The sequence below is a fragment of the Talpa occidentalis genome, unplaced genomic scaffold, assembly GCF_014898055.3.
Source record: "Talpa occidentalis isolate TD23 unplaced genomic scaffold, MPIMG_talOcc4v2.1 talOcc4.14, whole genome shotgun sequence".
NCBI lineage: Eukaryota > Metazoa > Chordata > Mammalia > Eulipotyphla > Talpidae > Talpa > Talpa occidentalis.
This window is the reverse complement of record NW_023601433.1, coordinates 90,230,936-90,244,599: the sequence shown is the minus strand read 5'-3', so window position 1 is coordinate 90,244,599 and position 13,664 is coordinate 90,230,936. Positions and strand designations below refer to the sequence as shown.

At 66.4% G+C, this 13,664-nt stretch overlaps 1 protein-coding gene across 1 annotated transcript in view; it reads right to left on the bottom strand.

The window, feature by feature from the left end:
• The window catches only part of ADGRD1 (adhesion G protein-coupled receptor D1), a 37,002-nt gene extending 23,576 nt beyond the window's left edge, over nt 1-13,426 (bottom strand). The window contains exons 1-6 of the mRNA XM_037509874.2: nt 13,261-13,426; nt 9,631-9,714; nt 7,960-8,055; nt 6,517-6,639; nt 5,720-5,899; nt 1,718-1,972 (exon numbers count right to left, since the gene is read on the bottom strand). Coding sequence (XP_037365771.1) covers nt 1,718-1,972; nt 5,720-5,899; nt 6,517-6,639; nt 7,960-8,055; nt 9,631-9,714; nt 13,261-13,426 — 904 coding nt within the window. The remainder of the gene's footprint in view (nt 1-1,717; nt 1,973-5,719; nt 5,900-6,516; nt 6,640-7,959; nt 8,056-9,630; nt 9,715-13,260) is intronic.
• Between the last annotated feature and the right edge of the window lie 238 nt (nt 13,427-13,664).

The following is a 13,664-nucleotide window of genomic DNA, read 5'->3' as shown; positions in this document are numbered from 1 at the left end:
AGTCAGCCCGGCCACCAGAGCAGCCCGGGCGACGGCCACGGAGGCTGGGGGCAGGTGCAGTCTGCGTGCTGGCGGGCCTGCTGCAGGCCCCCTGATGCCAGATGGGGACCGTCCATGCGGGTCTCTCGTCTTCTCAGGCGCCTGCCACACCACACGGCTCGGGCGTCGCTGCAGCTCCCTCGGGTGTCTACAGGCGGGCAGAGGGGCCAGCGCTGCCCCTGGGGGGACGAGAAAGGTCGCCCATCTGCCCGGTTAACTGGCTTGGAAGAGGCGCCCCTGCTAGCTGGCCCAGAGCAGGCCTCAGCGCCCAGCCCGCATGAGGCCCAGCGCAGAGGTCTTCCGCAGACACAGGCTGGTTCCGCCCCCGATGTGCCGACAGGGCCCAGAGGCCCGAGGCAGCAGATTTCAGTGCAGTTGTCTGAACACCTCAGCCGGTGCTGGTTAGCCTGGCGCTGGCGTGAGACGCCCCCAGGCCTGCCAGGGCCTCAGGCAGCGGCCTCCATGCGCTCCACGTCCCGCAGCCTGCCCGGGGCGTCCTGGCCTGCTGTGCCTGGCGCTGATAATCAGTGAGTGGTGAGGCAGCAGCTTCGCCCGGGCCTCCCAGCTCAGGTGCATCTTGTTCTCCAAGGGACAAACCTCTGGGCCGGGGCGGTAAATGCGGTGATGGGTGTCCTCCTTGAAAGGACATGGCATTCACCCTCTGTCACTCCGTGAATGAGGATGCGTCCTCGGGGAGAGACCGACAGGGGGACAGGGGGCTGCACAGCGCCCTCTGAGGCCCGGCCCAGTGTCCTTCTTGGCCTCCTTCTCTCTGCACTGGGCGAGGCTGGGGTGGCCTGGACCCAGCTCCACCAGCAGCACGTTCTGCGCCCTCCCAGCTCAGTGGCTCTCGGACGCGGAAATGGTGACCGTAGGGCCTCAGCACCAGAACCTCAGCGCCAGGGCCTCAGTGCCACAACCGCCCCGGTGGGCTCCTGCCACACAGGCCTGTCTTCTCGGCAGGCTAATGTGAAAACAGAGAAACTGCGCCTATGCGCGAGCGGACTGAAAGCAGAACTGCAGGAGGAAAGAGGACCAGACCTAAAGGCGGCTGAGAGGCACCTGCCCCCACCCCTCGAGCCATCCACCCTCACACATGCCGGGCGGCTGCTTCACGTGGTCAGCGGAGAGCACTGATGGGGAGAGACTGACCTCAGGGCCCGTGTGAGGGCCCCCACGTTGGTGGGGTGTCCAGAGGAGCAAGCCACAGACAGGACATGCTCGCAGGCCCAGCGGGCAGTGGGGCAGGCAGTGCCGCGGGCACGGGTGATCCGCAGGGTGCGTGGGTGGGGTCAGGGCCGCGGGGTTGCACGCACCGGGGTGGCTGAGCTAAGGATCTGGTATCGTGAAAGGGAAAGACTCCCAAGCCCGGGCCCAAGGCGGCCAGTGCCACAGGCCCGCCCTGAGCACGGGGTGCCTCCTGGGGGCAAGTCTGGCCTGGGGACGAGCAACAGGACGCACCTGCGGCCAAGCGCCCTGCCCGGTGCTGCCCCGCACGCCCGCAGCCGCCACACACCTCACACGGCGGTGGGGTTGCCGTCCCTGCCAGCTCTCCAGGGGCGTTCTGGGAACAGGGTTGGGCTCCCCAGCACCTGCCTGGGACCACGGTGCTGAGTACCGGGGTGGGGGGTGATGGGCGGGGACAGGCGGGACTTGGGGCACCCACGCCCCCACTAACCGACAGCTGCGGTGAAGTACATGGCGACCTCGTCCGGCGTCAGGGCGCGCTCCCAGATGATGAACTCGTCGAAGGCGCCGTTCTCGTAGCGCTTGGCCTGGTCCTGCTCGGACCCGACCACCAGGCTGCCGTTGGGCTCGCCGTACACGCGCGACACGCTGCCGCTCGGGTCCGAGGTGCTCAGGGTCCCGTTCACGTACACTTTCAGGCCCTCCTTGGGCTTCCACGTGAACAGGACATGCGTCCAGTAGGGGCCTGGGGAGAGCAAGGGTCGCATGTGGGAGGGGCTCGGGCTGGTGGCCCTGCCGGCCGCCCCCTCCCTCCTCCAGGCAGCGGGTCACGCCCACATGGCTAAGTCCTTACACACGTCCGAACGCAGAGCTGGCTTTCCTCAGGGCCCTGGAGCACAGGGAAAAAAATGCTTCCACCCCGAAATTCCAAAAGCAGTTCAAAGAGACACTTTACTATTTTAAATTAGGATGCCCAAATTAAAATGCTAGAGGCAAAAGCGATAATTAGAATATGTGGCAGCAAGCAGGATAGAAGCACCAACCACAAGCCCAGCTGCAGAAGCCAGCACGGCTAGCAGCGAGAGCAAGAGGTCCCCCCCATCCCTCTCAGCTCGGTGCCAGACGTCCCGGAAAGTGCAGTACGACCGAAAGAGAGACACTACACAGATTTAGAAAGAAGAAATAAAACTGTTCTCAGATGACATGACTGTTTATGTTGAGAACTTGAGAGGATCTATTTTTAAAAGTCTCTGGAACTAACAGGCAGTCCCAGCCACGCTGCAGGAGAGAAGAGAAATAATTCAGGAGACTTGGCCACTCTCTCATCTGGCTGCAACAAACAAGTGGCATTTGGACTTAAAATGCATAAAATTTACTTGAACACCCCCCAAAATTAAAACTCAGGTATTACTCTAGTAAAAAGATGTGAGATCCCTATGAAAACAACTACAAGGCTTTGGCGAACAATTAAACGAGAGCTGAATAAATGGAGAGATGGCCGTGCCCAGGGGCCGGGAGCTTTGAGATTGTCGCCAAGCCAGTTCTCCCAACTCGATCTGCATTTGGGCAGGATGGGTCTAAAGTTTGTATTGCGAGGGCGAGGACCCAGGATAGCTGAACGGTATTACAGGGAAGACAAAATCAGAACGGACGCGGCCCAGCTGCAGGACTCGCTATGAAGCGCTAGTGACCAAGAGAGTGTGGAACTGACAAAAGAACAAACAGGTGAATGGAAAGGAATAGAGAGGCCAGCATAGGCCGGCAAGCAGTCAACTCCGTCAAATGGCCCTGGGACAGCGGGAAACCCACACGCAGCCCCTCTAGACTCAGACCTCACACCCACTTACAATTCAGCTCAATACAGAGACCCTGCCTGGGGTTACGGCGGCCGCAGCCTGGAGAAGATGCTGACACGTCACCACAGCCACTGCTGGGGCAAGTTGGGGGGTCCAGCCAGTGGCAGGACACAGCCAGCGTGCAGGGAGCAGCTGCAGCTCCACAGCCTGCAGCCAGAGGCGGCTGGAGTGGCCGCAGTCCGGGCTGGTAGGGGACAGGCGTGGTGGCCCCCTGGGAGCCCTCCAGTCTTCAGCCACCACACCGCAGTTCCCAGCGCGGCAGGCAGCAGGTTCTGGAGGGGGTGGGGCGGGGGAAGCTTCGGGAGGGAGGGGGAGGGGCCCAGCCACGTGTTGGGTGGGGAGGGGGAGACGGCTCTCCGTGGCTTTGGTGCTTGGATCTGGCTCTCTGCAGATGGTGGCGGCCGCCGGCATGGCCCTCTATTTGGCCTGGGAGGTACATTTTGGCTCTAAGCTCCCTGGGGCCTGCCTAACCCGTTGCGTGTGGTTCCTGCTGGGAGAGGCCTTGGGCTCAGCCTCTGGGCAGCTGTGCCTCTGGACCAGGGCCATTGGCTCTGGGCCTGCCTGTTTGGCTGAACTTTGGCCCATGAGGGGTGGATGATTTTGGAGCGACTGGAAATCTGTATTTTCAAATCCTTCTCTCCCCTAAACCTTTTCTCTCTCTTGCCCTTTCACCAGTTAAAGACCTCGGCACACACTGGAGCGTGACTGCTGTGCCTTTATGCGTGTTGGCGGCAAGAACCCCTGGAGTGGATTTCCCCCCCCAATAGCTTGGGTGTGCCTCTGTTTCACCCAGAATCAGTGTCCATTCCCTGTGGTTTTGCCTGGAATCACTAACAATGAGAGATCTTAAAAAGAAACCAAAAAAAAATGAAACTAAGAAAACAGCCCATTCATGAGAGCGTCAAAAATTATCAAATGCTTAGGAAAAATTTAACCAACGATGTGGAAGATCTAAACACTGAAAATTACAAGACACTGATGTATCACAGGAAGAAAAACAATCCCAGAGTTTACGTGGCACACGAAGAGAGCCCCACAGCCAGAGCAATCCCAAGAAAGAACAAAGCTGGAGGCATCACCCTTCCTAGCTTCAAACTATACTACAAACCTGTGGTAATCAAAACAATATGGTGCTGGCATAAAAACAGACACATCGATGAATAGAACAGAACTGAGAGTCAAGAAATAAAACCACTAATTGTCATGGCAATTGTCAAGAAATAAACCCAACTAATTGTCATGGCAATGAGTTTTTTGATATCACATCAAAAGCACAAGGAAAAATTCAAAAATTAGTGAGCAATACTACATCTCACCAAAAAGCTTCTACACACCGAAAGAAAGAACAAAATAAAGACGACCTATGGGGTGGAGGAGACATCTTCAGTTCAGGAGCTGATCAGCAGCTAATGTTCAGAATGCAACCAGCTGGGACCTCTCGAGTGGTTACCGCGGGAAAGAGGAAAGAACAAGTGTTGGCGAGGAGGTGAGGTGACTGTTGCAGGCCCCTCTGGAAGCAGCGAGGCGGTTGCCATGGGCGCTGCCCGTCCTCGCGGGATACCCATCCAGAGGAAATGAGATCGGGCCTCCAGAGAGCCGTGTGGCACGCCAGCCGAGCACGGAGACCACCCCGCTTAAGGAGGAGCTGAGAGCCGTGGACGGGGCAGGCAGGTCCGTGGGGCAGGGACGCAGGGGACACGTGAGTTCTCCGGGGGAGTGGGGGGCAGTGAGCCCATGGTGCCACCCACACACCTCCAGGCTCCACCGCCACGTGGTGCCCGCCCAGCTCCTCACACGCCTGGACTCCTGTGGGAGCACTGCCAACAGCCCCACGTGGTGGGGGGGAAACTGAGGCACGGGAGGGTACATCAGGGGCCCAAGGTCCCGCAGCCAACACCCAGCTCTTGGGCTCCAGTCCCTCATCAACAAACACCGCGGACCTGTCCCACCCGGAGGAGGCTGCTCCAGGCCTCCATCGGCCCTGCACCGCCCGCTGCCCTCTGCCTCCAGCCCGAAGGGGCCTCAGTGCTACCCCAATACATTTCTCTGCCGCCCCCTTCTCCAGGCTCCGCTTCCACTCTCTCCCCACCGCCTACCCATCACCTCTGACCTCACACTGGAGGTGATCAGGAGAGAGGGGTCCTCAGAGCTCCTGCCAAGCCAGCCCTCCACCCCCTCCTCCAGGCCCAGCACCCCCGCACCGCACCCGGCCTCCTCCAGCCCGGCTGCCCCACCTCCTTGCCCGGAAGCTTTCTCATGCCGTGTCTCAAACATCTTCGAGTTGTGCACCACAGAGGGGAGGAGGAGGAGGTGGCAAGGACAGGAGGTGCGGGGAGGAGGGGCACCCCCATTCGAGCCCCATCCTGCTGCAGCCCATTAGCCGTGTCCAGCACGGCCACCCCGGAGGCCTGCCACCCCAGGCTGTGCCTCAGGGACCTGCGTGGTGCAGGCTGGCTCGGGCCGGAGGGCCGGGGCCAGGGAGTCACAGCCCCTGCCCTGCTGCCCCTGAAGTGGGAGCATGGGCCAGGGCCAGGGCAAGCCCTCTGGGGGTCCCGAGGGCAGGGAGCTCCGCGGAGGCCCCCAGCTGGGGGCTGGTGGTCCCCCATCAGCAGCCCCCCACCCGCAGAGGCCCCTACCTGGCGGGCTGAAGGTGGCCCCCCATGTCCGGGAGTTCTCCCGCGTGTACACCTCCACCGAGCCCCGGCCGCCGCTGGAGCAGACTTTGAAGCCGTCGGAAATGACCTGTCCCCCGTAGGCCAATGGGGCAGGCCTTGAATGTCCCCCTTGTGTCTTCCAGAAGAAGGAGAAGGTGACGCCTGAGGGAGGAAGGCACGGTCACTGCTGACGCGCAGAGGGGCAGCCGCATGCCCTGCTCTCGGGTGCTCACGCCCCCCCAGCCAGCGGCCCAGCCACACTCATGGGCCCGCCGAGCTCCAGGCTCTTTCCTGTGCGTCCTAAAGGTGCCCTCGCCTTTCCCTGGCGCCTGTTATCACCCACCATGCAGAAAATCACAAGACGCTGGGGCAGAGGAGTTTCCTGGAGTCCGGTCTGAGGCGCAAGGTCAGCTCTGACCTCAGGCGCAGACATCGGCTCAGGCCGCACGTCCCAGCCTGGAGCTCAGCTCTGGTGGTGGAGAGCCCCAGGGCTCTCCCTGCGTGGCAGCCGCACTGGCCACTCGGCTGGGCCTCAGGGGCCCCGACTCGGCCTGCGGGAGGTCTGATGTCTCCATTCTGCTCCCGCTCCGGTCGCATGGGCCCCTCTGGGCCCGGCCTCACTGCTGGGCACACTGAAGCCCACACGCCCCCATGGAGGTTGGTGCTTACACGGTCAGCTGTCTGACCCCGAGTCTGGGGCCCTGCCGCAGGTTGGGGGAGGCCCCCACACCTGCACCCCAGGGCCGAGCCCCTGACCAGAGGCGCCGGGAGCTGCTCACCGTGGGGCCCGCAGCGGGCGGGGTTGCTGATGCAGGACGTCTTGTAGCGGCCATAGTAGAGCAGCGTCAGCCTCTTCTCCTCCTGGAGGTAGATGCCCTTGTCCACCTTCCCCTCCACGATGTCTGGCAGGGAGAGCCGAGAGCACACGTTAGCAGGCGGCCACGCTGGGGGGACTCGCGCTCCGCTCCCCGGGGTGCACAGGCGCCGGCTCGGGCCGCGGGCGTGGGGGTGCCGTCGTGAAGCGTCAGGTGCGACAGCCCTTCACGCCGAGTCATAGACGACGTGCTCGCCTGAGTGCTGGGCGGCAGGGGAGGCGCCATGACCTGGTCCCTGTGGGGGATTCTGGGTCCGGGGCAGTGGCCTCCCCAGGGGCCGACCACCTCTCCCCCCCGACTCCACGCCTCCCGCCTCAGAGCCCGCGGCCATCACGCTCCAGGGAGGTGGGCGCATGTCTGAGCGGGAACCCGCCCCGAGCACCCCGAGATGTGGGGCCGCAACTCTGCAGGGCTGCCCTCCGCCTCCAGCAGGGAGCGCAGGGAAGGTCCACACAGCCCGGCCTGCAGCCCTCCTGCCCACGGGCAGCGGTGATGGCGAAGAGCTGGCCAGTGGCTCACAGCACAGACAAGAGCGGACTGTGAAGCGAAGGCCACAGAACATGTGTGTCCCCTGGGGCCAGTCGCCAGCTACATCCTCTGCCATGTGCTGCTGGCCGGGACCCTGGCCTGCGACCCCAGCCCAGGCCCCCGGTTCAGTCACTGGAGAGCCAAGGTGGGCCCCGATCCTCGCCGTCTCGGGCCCCTCACTTCTGCCCAACTGAACAGACAGGTCAGACCCACGCCAGGCTGCCTGGGAGGGCAAAGGCCAGGCCGGAGGAGCTGAGCTGCCTCCCTGCGACCCCCAGGCCCGGCCCTCTCCCCACCCCCACCCCAAAAGGGAGGCCCCACCTTCTCGCTCTGAAGTGAGCAGGGCGCCACGGGGACTCTGGGAGGTGCTAAGTGACTCTGGGAGTGTCTGGTACAAACCAGCTTCTACGGTTTAAATAAATCCCAGCCACAGAAGAAATGCAGGTTTCCGGGTCTGTGAGAAACCATAGCTCTGACGAGGTGTTTTGCAATAACCTCAGTTTTCCACCAAGAGGGCACACTGTCCTCCCCTAGAGTAGCATCCGCTCTAAAATCCAAACAACTGCTATTTCCAGCCCGGGCGCGCTGCTGTCTGTCTGGTTCTGCAGGCAAGCAGCTGGCCGGGTCACGTGTCCACCTCCGCCGGCGGCTCCGAGGCGAGGCCGTGTCTGGAGCGAGCCCCGGGCAGTCCCCTAGCCCCGGGCCTTGCCCCTTCCTGGACTGGCTCGGTGCCGGCCCAGCTCCCGTGAGCTCACACGGAACCGACCGGCCTGGGCGGCGCGGCCACAGCGGCCGAGGCGGAGCAGGGGCGGTGCTCACCGACAGTTGCAGAGAGGTTTGAGTAGGCAGAGCCGCCGGCCAGGGCAAAGGTGGAGTTATGGGGAGGGAGCACAGTGAGGTGGTGGGTTCGTGACACTGGGTGAAACGACAAGAGAAAGCGGGACACGTGAGTGAGACAACACACAGACGCCCGCACATCTCTCCACTGAGCGTGTGCGGCCCCTCCCCGGCGGCGCCCCCCGCACCCCACCCTCGTGTTTGCTCAGCCCATCATAGCTCGCCCGGCCCTGGCCCAGAGCGGCGAGACTAGGGGCTGGCCCCGAAGGCGCCCCCTGGGCCCGACCCCTGCCCGCACACTGAGCTGAGAGATGTGCTGCGGCCCTGAGGGGCCCCGCGGGAGGCTGGACGCGTCCCGAGGACGGATGGAGCAGGCACGAGACACCGTGTGACGCGGACACAGACGGACGTGCGACAGAGGCTTTGGCAACAAATAACGAAGCTGACACGCGGGAAATGACTCCCCGGCCGTCGGGCTTCCCCGCAGCGCGGGCCGACGGGGTCCAGTCTCCGTCTTCCTGAGGGAGCCGGTCTCGGGCCGAGCCGTGTGGCAGAGCCCGGCCGGAGGGACGCCCCCCGGGAACAGAGGGGCGCAGGGCCCATCGCTGGCCATGCGGGGCAGGCTGCGCTGCGAGCGTCACGGGAAGTCGGCGTGTTTGGTGAGCGAGGTTCAGCCGCAACGCAGTTGTGCCCCAGTAACTACGGGAAGAGAGTCCCCCAGGCGGCGCGTGCCAAAACATCAGCAAGCGCTGATTTACTCTGCAGGAGCGAGCTGGGCTCAGGGCGGGAGGGGGGATTACACCGATGGTTCCTCCGGCTCTTGCTCCCCAGACAGCCACAGTCCAGCTGCTGGCCCTGGGCAGCGAGCTCTCCCGGCAGGCGTCTCCCCTCGAAGGAGGATCATTCCAAAGGCTCGAAAACAAAGGCCCCAAGAAAAGCAACCGGGTCATAACCAGGGAGGCCATTTATGGGCCTGAGCTGGCTGCGGCCGAGGCCCCACACGGGCCTTTTGGTCCCGGGGAGAGAAGCTCGGCTGCCCGGTGACCAGCCCACGGGGGACGCAGCGACACGGACACTTCTCGACTCACAGCACTCAGGGGGGCCTGTGGCAGCACGCGGGGTCGGGGCAGAAGGACCCCAGCAGCTGCTGTGGAAGCCGCCGTCAGCCCTGTGGGTCTTTTTTAAGACTCCATGGCGGTCGAGACAGCTGAGCTTTGAGCACCCGGCTGTAAATGCCGACGTTGGCATCAGCTGTCTCTCACACCAGGGGTCACAGGAAATGCAGATTGAAGTGGCCGCAGGCCCTGCTGGTGGGGAGAGTGAGGTGTGAAGCGGGGCAGCTGGTGGGAGCATGGGTGCGGGCCAGCGGGCACGGCCGTGGGCGGGAGTGGAGCCAGGCCCCCCCCCCGGAATGGTGCACCTGCAGTCACAGGTCGGCCCACCCGTGCCGCAGAACCCTGCCTCTGCCAAAGGCTGCTGGGCCGAGCACGCCCCGGAAGGCCCGGAGCCACACCCACCCTCCCTGCGTGGGAGGCCCGTCCTGGTGAGATACTTCGGACGCGCCCCTGACGGGCAGCTGCGGGCGCAGGACCCAGCGGCGGCCCCACCCTGCGCCCAGCCCCAGCTGTGGCCTCGGCCCCCACCGCCCGCTACCTCCAGTTGTGTCCTGAAGCTCATGGATCCCGTCCACGTTTTCCAGCGGCCAGTAGTGGGAGGCCGAAGCCAAGACCTCAAACCCTTGGGGAAAAAGAATAAAAATGTTAAATTGTAAGTGGGTGGTCCCCAGGACGAGGGGAGGTTCCAGGTCCCCTGCCCCACCCCAGGAGGGTGGAGCTGGAGGGCGGCGGGAAGCCAGAGAGGAGCCTGAAGGGGGCCGAGGGCAGGAGGAGCAGGGGACGCAGGAGGAGCCTGGGGGAGGCCAGGGAGCAGGTCTTGGTCCTGGACCAGCGAAGCAGACGCGGGGAGGCCCGTGGAGGTGACCCCGGCAGCGCTGATCTGGGTCTTCATCTTGCTCCTTTCCTCCCAGCCCCGCCGGGGCCCTCTGCCCCTTTCCTGCGGGCCCCCCCAGAGGGGCCTTTGCCGGGGGCAGCGCTTGGGCCTCAGCGGCCCTGCTTTGCCGCCCATGTCAGGCTGGGCGTCCACGCACGGGGGACAGGAGACTTCGGGTCTGGATTTGGAAACCGTGTCCCTCCCCGTCTCTGCCGCACGCCCGTTGTGCTGCAGCTCCTCTCCGTTCAAGGCCTCGCGCACGCACTGAGCATGTTTTGTCTTGACGTGGCGGATGACAGAACTTATTTAGAGCTGTAAACTGGCTTTTTGGGGGGTTCTGGGTGCCCCTCCCCCTGCCCTGTAACTGTCTTTGGCTTCAGCCCCGGTTACAAGATCGCCCTGGGAAGGAGAGCGGGCTCGGGGCTGCCACGCACAGCAGGAGCCGCGGAGGCCGCGAGGCGTCCGAATTGGCTCAGGGCACAGCAGGCTGCAAAGAGCTCGCAGGAGACCAAAGACGGGGGTGCGTCTCCTCCAGGGGCGCACGCGCCAACAGAACAGGCGACACCTCCTAACCAGAGAAAACCAGCAGTGGACGCACGCCCGTTGGCGCCAGGCTGGGCAGCACGTCCCGGCCGGCCCGGAGCGGCTGGTGGCCTGAGGAGGAAGACCAGAGCTGTTGGGGGGCTTTGGCACGTGGGGGGCTTTGGGGGGGGCGGGCCGCGCCGGGCGTGCATCCTCCCAGCCTCACTGCCCACCGGCCGCGTCCTGGCCTGTGTGCGCTCGAGGGACGCGTGTGTCCTGCTGCAGCCGGCGCCATCGCCGTGAGCGTGACTCAACGGCAGGAGACAGGCCGGTAGCTAGTCTCAGGCACGGGGCTCCGGGACCCCGAGTTTGGTCCCGACCCCTCGTCCCTGCGTCCTTCACACCCAGTCGTCTCCGACTCCCCGACACGGCCCCCCAGCCCTCGCCCCCCAGCCTTCGGCGGTGACGCGCTCCCCGCTGCCATCTTCCCAGAGGCGGCCGCCGAGAACTGGGCGCGGCCCCCACGGGGTGAGCGCTAGGACTGGGGTCTGCAGGGGGCGGGGGGGCTTGCTCCGGGTGGAGCACCAGGCCCAGCCGAACCAGTGGTGCCCCCCGCTGCCCGCCCCACGCCGCAGTGGCTCTGGGAGAACCATCCCTCCTGCGGCGGGGGTGGTCAGTCAGGCTGGACGCCGAGAGGCGGGGCCGTGGACACTCACAAAGACGCCGCCAAGCCCTCCGCCTCCTCCTTCCGGGGCTCCTCCCAGCCCCTCCTGCCGTCCTGCCGCTGGAGGGCCACGTTGGGAGCGTGTGGGCAGCGCCCTCGCCCCCGCGCCCACCCGCCAGCCTGGGCTCTGGGCCACCCACTGCAAGGCCAGGGGTCTCAGCCCGCGGGCGCCCGGGCCCGGCCCTGGAATGCCGCCCGTCCCCCCGGTGATTCTCCCGTGGACGCGTGCAGTCAGCTGTTGTGCCACAGCCACACCCAGACAGTCCCTGCGCGCGTGAGTGTGCAAGTCAGCAGGCGGGCGTGCCCGGCGTGCCCCTCAGACGTCCAGCTTTGCAGCCCTCCAGGCCGTGTAGGCGGAGCCAGAGCAGGAGGCACAACGGAGCCTCTACCGCTGCCCGAGGACCCCGCCTGGTGCGGGCCTGCCCACGTCCACTCCCGCCAGCCCGTCCGCCCCGGGGAGTGGAGGCTGCCCACCCACTCGGTGCCCCGCGTGCCCGTCACGCCCTGGGTGCAGGCCGGCAGGGGGATGGGGTGCTCGCCCTGGGCCAGGCGCCCCGGGGACCCCTGGCAGCGACGCCACGGAAGCCACTCACTGTGGGGCTGTTTAGCGACCGGCACTGCCCACCCCGGGCTGGTGTCCCATCGCGCGTCCTGCGTCCTCTGGGGGACAGGGCCGGCAGGGGCCACCCAGGGCACGAAGGTGACTGGGGGGATGCAGACTCTGCCAGCCCCGCTCCCCTCCCCTTCGCCAGCTGTGAATGGGGGCGCCTCTGCCCTCCTGCTACCACACAGCCCCAGGACGAAGGCCCCGTCCAGGGCAGGGGAGCCCCAGGCGCCAGCGCACGGCTGAGAACCACCCGCAGAAGCAGGCGCTGGCTGCAGGGGGAGAGTGAGCCCCGGCGGCGTGGACGGCCCAGGCAGCCGGCCGGGAGCCGGAACCCCTCGGGCCCCTCGGCTGTCTCGAGGGCTCGCTTCCCGGGGCCCGCACCCCGCCCGGCAGGTGCCCCAGCACCCAGCACGGGAGAGCCGGGCCGGAGTGGGCCGAGGCGGACACAGGGCCCCGAGGCTGGTGGGCCACGGGGAGGAGGTGAGCCCAGGGGTGTCGGGGAGGGAGGGAGAGGGTGTCAGGGAAGAAGAGCAAGGCGGGGGGGTCTGGCGGGCAGCAAAGAGAAAGGACGCGGGGCCCACGTCCACGGGGAGACCGTCTCCCGCAGCCTCGCCAGGCCGGAGGCGGCCGGAGGGGGACACAGGGCCGCATTCACGTGGGCAGGCGGAGGAGCTGGCGGGGCTGGACAGGTGAGACAGTGGACCCGGGGAGGAGCCCCGGCCCCTGCCGCCCCCGTCCTCGCGCCCTGCCACCCCGCCGCCTGCCTCCCAGGGGCTGGACGCCGAGCAGCGTCTGTTCCACCCCAGTTCCCGGAACCGAAGCCCGACCTCCTGGACGTGGGCTGCGGAGGGCACGGGCTGGGCATGGTGTGGGTACGTGTGCCCGCGTGTGTGCCCGGGTGTGTGCCCGCGTGTGGGTGTGGGGCCCACAAGGTCCAGCTCCCGTCGGGCGTGAGCATGCTGCAGGGCCAGGGTCTCCTGGACACAGGCTGTGTCTGTGGCCCATCAACGACACCCCCCTCCCTCCCGGAGCACCCCTGGGCTGGACGGGCAGCCCCGGCCTCTGCCCCGCAACGCGGAGTCCCTGCTTCCCGTGCTGGCCACAAGACCACCCGCTGGCAGGGCCGGGCCAGGGCCCAGGGGGCCTCCTCCCCAGTGTGGGCACGGGCTGACCCCACCCGAGCGCGGGGACCGGCCAAGCCACCCTGGGGGTAGCGCCCAGCGCCTGCCAGTCCCTTGCCGGGGCCGTGGGCAGGGCTGTGGGTGCCGGGCCCCGTGTCTCCCCAGCCACGGGACCCCAGCACGGGACCCCAGGCACTCATGGGCGACAGGCGGCCGGGCAGCCCCGGGTCGGGCCGGGAGGGACCCCGCCCAGCTGGGCACACACCGGACGGCCCAGCCATGCCGGAAGGCAGGGGAGGGCAGCGCGCCGCGTCCCTTACCTGGGTGGGCGAGAGGCCTGGCCGGGGCTCCGCGCACCTGCGCGGGAAGCAGCGTGGGGCGAGTGGGCCCGCTGGCCGCCCCCGGGGGGCCCCGCTCCTCCGGCTGGGCGGGCCTCACCTGGGCGCTGCCCAGCAGCAGCAGCCAGGCGGCCAGCAGCCTCCTCATGGTGCCGAGCGGCCGCGCCCGAGCCCACGTCCCGCTAGCTCCCGCCGCCCGGGGAGAGGCGCATGGCGGGCCCGGGGCCTCCCTCGGCCGGGGCGGCTGTGCCGCGGGGTGCTCGTCCAGCCCAGGCGGGCTGTGCCGCCCCCTCACAGGCGGGCGAGGGCCGGGGCCGTCTCAGACCTGGGCCGCCGCGGCCCCTCCGTGCCCAGAGTCTGCGGCTCCTCCGGGCGGCGGGCGGGCG